At 36.2% G+C, this 7,214-nt stretch overlaps 1 protein-coding gene across 1 annotated transcript; it reads right to left on the bottom strand.

Annotated features, from left to right (window-relative positions):
- Positions 1-399: 399 nt before the first annotated feature.
- LOC125246324 (multimerin-2-like) lies at positions 400-2,227 on the bottom strand. The gene is made up of 4 exons (XM_048157285.1): positions 1,682-2,227; positions 1,458-1,511; positions 1,231-1,362; positions 400-1,027 (listed from the first exon to the last, which is right to left on the bottom strand). Exons 1-4 carry the CDS (start codon positions 2,178-2,180, stop codon positions 747-749), a joined length of 966 nt encoding a protein of 321 aa, XP_048013242.1. The 5' UTR covers positions 2,181-2,227; the 3' UTR covers positions 400-746.
- Positions 2,228-7,214: the final 4,987 nt, after the last annotated feature.

The raw sequence follows: 7,214 nt of genomic DNA, 5'->3' as shown, positions 1-7,214 counted from the left end.
CATGAGCGCTGAACGACTGCTGACGGCCTGGAGTTCACATCTGAGAAAGTGTCTAAACAATTTATAATTTATAAAATAAGGGCTATAATTATATAATAGTCACATATTTGAGGTCTAAATAACTACATTCTTGCCTAAAAAACTCTAAATGATCATGATATTAAAGCTAGATAGTACACCAATAGACTAACCTAGCTATCTATAATAGCCTGACAAGTTTGATTTAAATGTATTATATAATTGAAAATTCAGTCATTTTGATCACAAAATGCAGACACACAAAATCTCAAACTCCACATGGCACTGAAATATGATATGAGTACTCAAAGCAAGCATTGTTGGTGAAATATTCTTGAAAATAAAATGTCACAATGTCTCTTTATTCTCTTATTTATTTCTGTAGGATGAAGAGATACAGATCAAGAATCAGTAACAAGATACACTTAAAAATGTATTATTTAACATTCTAGATTTATTACTTTAACAAAACACTTTTGAGTCACATGTGATATTCATGGGTCCTGTCTGTCTCAGTGCTGAAACTCTTTATACAAACTTACATGTATAGACAGATCAGAACTTAGTGTATTACATTGAGCTTTTATACAGTAATCTATTGCAAATGTCAGACCCACATTAGTTTTCATTATTACAGGTTCATATGTTAAAGATTCTTAATGATTCTTCATCTTAAATCATACACTAAATGTTCAGAAATGCTGGAAACACATTCTTCAAAGCTCCTGTTAACCTAATGGAAACAGTAGATAACCACTGAAAGTGTTGTGGTTATTTTGGCTATCATATAACCTCTTGCTAGACCGAAGTCTCACATAGACAACATCTCCAACCTCCAGGATCAACACAACTCCATTCGAGGAGTTTACTCCATCCTTATTCTGCCAAGCATCTGCTATAACCACATGCTCTCCATTCTTAATAATGTCTGCAGTTGCTGCAGTTGGGCCATAACCATATACAGAGGTTCTGAACATGTACGCTCCTTTCAGTGGGGCTGTGAAAACACCTAAATCAAATAACAAGAGATACAGAATCAGCTGTTTCCTGTACGATTGCTCAATTACCAAACACATTGTGTAATAGTTTTGAAAGATGGCAGATGATTTAATTCTCTTATACACATTACACAACTGCAGAGAGGTCTGAATGGAGCAGAAGGTTTTCATTACTATAAACTGAGTTTTATGACTCCATTTCACTGATAATTACCTGTAATTGGGTTGTAGGCGTTCCCTATGTTTGTGATGATGTTCTTGTAGGTTAGTGTGATGTCAGTGGTAAAAGGACCAGTATTTCCACTGCCAGATTCCCTCAGCCCCGCTGAAAAAGCTATTTCTCTGTCTATTATTGAAAAACATAAGCAATATTGTGATATATTACTGTATTACACTGAGAATGTATACACTGAATTTAACATCATTCAAGCACACTTTCACCTCTATTTTCCTTTCTCAACTCCTCCACTTGACTCAGAGTAAGATTTGAAATTTCTGTGAAGGAATAAAGATTCTGTTAAATGACATTTACACTGATTATAGTAATAGATAACACAATTTACACAGTATACACTCAACTTTACACTAACATTTACACTATACAATGTATTACACTAGTGTTTTACTTTGAGGATCATTAAAGAGTGAATGTTTTGGTGAAGTACCTTCATTTTTCTTGTTCATCTCATCTAGGATAAACGTCTGTTGTTCCCCAAGTTGTGCCTCTAAAGCTCTGATGTTTTCTTTCTGCTCTGTAACGGTGGCGGTCAGTTCTCTGTTCTTTTCTTTCTGCTCTGTAACGGTGGCGGTCAGTTCTCTGATGTTTCCTTTCTGCTCTGTAACGGTGGCGGTCAGTTCTCTGATGTTTCCTTTCTGCTCTGTAACGGTGGCGGTCAGTTCTCTGATGTTTCCTTTCTGCTCTGTAACGGTGGCGGTCAGTTCTCTCAGTGCTGCATGGATGTCAGGGATGCCCAGATCACAGTATTGTTGGCTGTCAGTTGAAGCTTCAGCTCTCAAAGTGTCTGTTTGAGGTGGATTCTGTCTTCCGTCCTCAGAGCTGATCTGTTGACTGATCTCATTCTCATTGAGTCCTCCATCTACCTGCTGCTGGACGACAAACACAAAGGTTTCCAACAGCAGCAGTATACATACTAAAGCCTTCATTCTTCACTGATGTGTGTTTCCAGCTCTTGCTCTGTCATCCTCACAGCCTCTCTTGTTCCTTTTATAATGTCCTGATTTACTGGCTTTTGTACTTGATTTATATTGCTTCAGATAAATAAGTAGTTCAAGTTAATTGTTAATCATAATCAAAGGGATGTTCCAGACTCAGTAGATGTTTATCTCTATTTACAACATTTGTGGTACCTATTTACAACAGGTTCAAATCTCACACTTTAATAGCATATTGTTTTCAGACAAGAATGAGGCATTTTGGTTATAAGGGGGTGTTTATTTGGGCTGTTGTCAGCCACAACCCATGCTGTACACACCCAGACTTGTAAGAGAACTACACTTGAACCAGTGAGGCACTCTTCTACCCCTTCTGTTTTTTCCCTTACACACACACACACACACACCAGGAGTGGAGCCTCTTTCCACATTTACCTAAAAACATCCAATAATAGTTCCCAACAAAAAATTAAAAACAAAAATTAATGAAGTACAACATTAACATTAAACTGTACATTTCATATCTATTAACACCCACTTTAGCTTATACCAATGACGGAAATAAGCACAGTTACAATAGCAAAATATGTGGGAGAGTGTTGCTATAGTGTGACAATATTGTATTGCAATAGGGAGCACTTCAAAGTTAATACCAAATCAAAACTAGTGAGCACATCATTTGTAATTGAAACAGTTTATTGACAATATCTGGTTATGGTTACACTTAAAATAGTTACAAAATAGATGAGGGATAGAGAGAGACTTTAGAAAAGAGAAGAGAGAAAGGCCAGAAAAAAGAAGAGACAGAATAGAAGAGAGCCCAGAAAAAGAGACAGAGCAAGTTACAATCTTGTTCTATTCAACACAAAACTTCTCAAGTTATTCACTTCTATGACATCTATAAAAACTTTAAAATGTAATTATTAACCTGATTTACTGCTTTTCCTGACTTCTCTAGACTTTGGGAAAGTGGATTTCTGCACTTAAGATAAAGTTTACAATAACTTGTTTTATGGTACCATTATATGAGCTGTTGTTTCACCGTGTGTGCTTTGATCTTAACATCTTTATTGTTTTTCATTCTCAGGTTAGGAAAAGTAAGTTGAGCCTGGCCTACTTACAGTTTGGTCAGAAGACTTCTCTGTGGTGTTCTTATTCAAAGTCTTAAAACACTATAAATCAAAGCTTTGGTAGGCAGTATTTGTAATCAGTTAAATTTGTTATAATTGGTTACTTTTCTTTTTATAATAAACAAAAATGTAAAGGCAAACAAAATTTAATTTAAGTATGAAGTACAATAATCACTCTTTGAATCAAAGGTGTAGTCAGCTCTGGGCTTCTAGATGTTGAGGGTTTAATGACATATAAGTATCCAAAGAGGCAATCAACTCTTCTGTCTTTTATACTCTGTTGTTTGCCTTAAGTTAGGTTTTAATCTACTTGATTGACTTCTAATTTTCCCAAAGGTTCCAAGATCCTTTTCAAGGCCTCATAGGTGCAAGCTGTCTGCCTTTTCATGTGATTGAACTCCAGTAAACTCAACCAAGATGGCTGGTTTCCTTTTAAGACTCTAGGAGTAGAACTGAAGGGATCGTCATTTACGTCTGTAGATTCAGGAGGAGCTGAGAGAGACTGGAAACTCTACAGAAAACAGAAATCAAAGCTCATCACCTCCACACTTCAGCCAATAACTTGCACTACTGTCAGATTTGAGCAGCTCTTGTTGATCTTTAGTAACTCTCCTCAATCCAGCACTTTCACAGCATCAGCTTCATTCTTCTCATATTCATATCATGTTAGAGCTATAAGTTCTAGCATTTGACACTTACACTATATGTGAACTCTCTAGGAAAATACTTGATGATCAAACATGTCAATAACATAAATGTACAAGATGAAGAGCATCAATGGAGTCACATGACAGGGTTGAGTAGATTTGATCTAGGAAAAGCAGTTCAAACGCAACGAGTAGACTGACCATTATTTATAACTTTTGAGCAGTTAGTGGCTCTGAAATTCACAAGGACCTTTAGAACATGATCCCAAGGTCAGGTTTTGCTTAAATACACTGAAGCGATGCTAATATACAGTCTTACTTCCTGTTTGATAACGTCACTGTCAAATTCATTAACGTGCTAATGAAAAGTATACAATAAAAAATAAGGCCCCTACACCCCTTTCTTGCTTCCTTCAATCACTACATCTCCCTAAATTAGATGATGCAGAACGAGACGCCCTTAATGCAGACATAACTTTAGACAAAATATTTCAAGCCATCATATTGTTCCCCAGCTGTAAAGCCCCTGGACCCAACGACTTATATTCTTATATTCTATAAGAAATATTCTCAGAAACTTGCTCCCCTGATGCTGAGATTATTCAACCATTTTATTGACAGTCAAGAATTTCCACAATCAATGTGTGAGGCCAACATTTCTTTAATTCTTAAAAAAGGGAAAGATGAAACGGATCCATCATCATATTGCACTATAGCCCTTCTGAATTCAGATCTTAAAATTTTCACTAAGATTCTTGCGAACAGATTAAATAAATGTATACCAAAATTATTAATTCTGATCAGACCGGTTTCATCCCAGGGTGCTTTTCCTTTTTTAATGTGAGACGCTTAATGAAAATATTCTTTATTAAAAGCATGATTCTCTCTCGAATGTCGCCATCATATCTCTAGATGCTGAAAAGGCATTCGACCAAATCGAATGGAATTATATTATTTCAGTGCTCCAGGAGTTTGAACTAGGTGAAACATTCTCTCTGGGTGAAAATGCTTTATGCTAAACCCAGGGCCTCAGTGCTCACTAATTTCGATAAATCATCACAATTCACGCTGCATAGAGGCACTAGGCAGAGGTGTCCACTTTCACCCCTGCTTTTTGCCATTGCTATAGAACCCCTCGCGGCTGCTATAAGAAGTAACCCACTTATTTTATTTCCCAAGATAGGTCAATTAGACCATCTCTCTATGCCGACCACATTATTCTTTACCTTGTTAATCCAGGGCGGTCTATCCCACCCCTATTAGATTTGTTGGAGACTTTTGGAAAGTTCTCTGGTTACTCTATAAATTGGCAAAAGAGTGAATTTATGCCCGTAACGAACAATATTGACCCAGGATTTATACAAAACCTTCCTTTTAAAATCGCAGCGGACAGTTTGAAATATCTGGGGATCATTATACCAAAAAATGCAAAGGATATATATAAATTAAATTACTTAACTATGAAAAAACTATGAAAGTTGGAGGACCTTCCCACTGTCTATGGTAGGGCGCGTGAACACCATCAAGATGGTGACATTGCCCAGATTTCTGGACCTTTTTCAAAACCTGCCAGTTTCCCTGCCCAAAAGTTTTTTTTAACCCTCAGGGGTCTGAGGCTGATTTGGGGCCTGGAGAATTTTTGACATGCCCTGACATTTGGGCTTTTTTCAGTTGTTCATAAACATATTAATGGAAAAAGTGTCATTACACTGTATTCAGCACAAACTAGGCTACAATAATATGTAAGGAACATGTATGTACATGTTTGTATTTTTGAAGGAATAACGTTTATGCGTGGTTATTGAAAAAGCAAAAAACTTAAGTCACTGAAATAAAGCCAAAAAATATATATTAAATCTGTGTTCACAAGACTTCTGGGTATTGGAGGTTGTAGACTAGTTTTTACTTCAAAATTATGTAAAAATTATCATTCCTACTCCTTCATATAAAACAATAGAGAGATTTAAATTTTCTAAAACATCTTTGGTCAAGAAACACAGTATGTGTGGAGGTGTGAATAATCATGAATAATGGGTGATTCTCACCTGAGAAGACAAAAGAATCGCATAAAAGAGCTCTAATGACCTGCATAAATAATGAGGCCTTTCAGTCAAATAGGCTGTGAAAAAACCCTCTGTTGATCATGTCTCAAGCTCATCATAATGTAAATCAAACATACAGAAAAAACAGCAATACTGTGAAATATTATTACAATTTAAAATAATGGTATTCTATTATTAAAATATAATGCATTTCTATGATAAAAAGTGTCTGAACAGTTATGTTACCTCTATGGCATTTCATATAGGCTTTTAGCTTAAAAGCATGCACATTTGGAGAAATATTGATGGATTCTCATGTTTATGTCAATTTTCTATACAGAGGAGTATTTATTCATTATTTATTGTTATCACTGTGAACGCTGGATACTGTGTTACATACTTGCAGCCGGAGGGCGCTCTGTGCACTTTTAGTCCACAAATGCCAATGCTAAAGAAGAATAGGCAATCCAGGAAATAACTGAACTAACAGAGGCCAGAGATCGCTAACTATGGCTATTCAAAACACTTTTCAAGACAATAAATACACGATTGAGACAATGTATGCATGTATTGACTGAATTTGCCTCTGAATAGTGCTGGCTCCGTGGGCATGGCCGCATTAGCGGATAATGAGCTGAATCAAGGACTTCTGACATGGCTCTCTTTTCATACAGATTACATAAACACAGAATGTTTGTTTTCGATTTGACTTACACGATTTAAAACCTGACATTTCAACGTTTCTCCAGACACAAGTCTAATTTTTTTGTGATTAGTATTCACTAAGTTACAGTTCATTTTCTGAGAACTATCAGATTGGACTTCATTCAGAGGGAGACGAGAGATCACGCATCATGTTAGTTTTCTTTATTTTACAAAAAGCACAACATGTTGTTTTTACTCTGAGTGTACACAAATAAAAGAAGATATTCCAGAGATTAAAATGGTGTATAGCTCTTAATTGTATGTGCAACATTGACGGAGTATTTTGAGTCTCTTTCACACTGGTTCGAAAAAAAAACGCGGTGATCACGCCGGCGTGACCGCCGACCCGAGGGAGTTAACACTCTGAGGTCTGAAAACGCGCCGGCGCGTTTTGCAGGTTTTTTTTCACATTGCAGCAAAACAGACTTAAAATACTCCGTCATTTTTTGTCATAGAGACATAAGTAATATATCAATTGAAACTATAGAATATCTTCTTTTA

This window comes from Megalobrama amblycephala, linkage group LG14 (genome assembly GCF_018812025.1).
Source record: "Megalobrama amblycephala isolate DHTTF-2021 linkage group LG14, ASM1881202v1, whole genome shotgun sequence".
Lineage (NCBI taxonomy): Eukaryota > Metazoa > Chordata > Actinopteri > Cypriniformes > Xenocyprididae > Megalobrama > Megalobrama amblycephala.
Note: the sequence above shows the minus strand (reverse complement) of the source record. Positions and strands in the feature narration are given on the sequence as shown.

What these genes read in the sequence shown, in the direction of transcription:
- LOC125246324 (XM_048157285.1), bottom strand. Translation starts at nt 2,180, where the DNA reads ATGAAGGCTTTAGTATGTATACTGCTGCTGTTGGAAACCTTTGTGTTT. An exon ending in GATGAACAAGAAAAATGAAG is followed by an intron (nt 1,512 to 1,681) that starts GTACTTCACCAA and finishes ATTCCTTCACAG; the next exon opens with AAATTTCAAATCTTACTCTG. An exon ending in GTTGAGAAAGGAAAATAGAG is followed by an intron (nt 1,363 to 1,457) that starts GTGAAAGTGTGC and finishes TTTCAATAATAG; the next exon opens with ACAGAGAAATAGCTTTTTCA.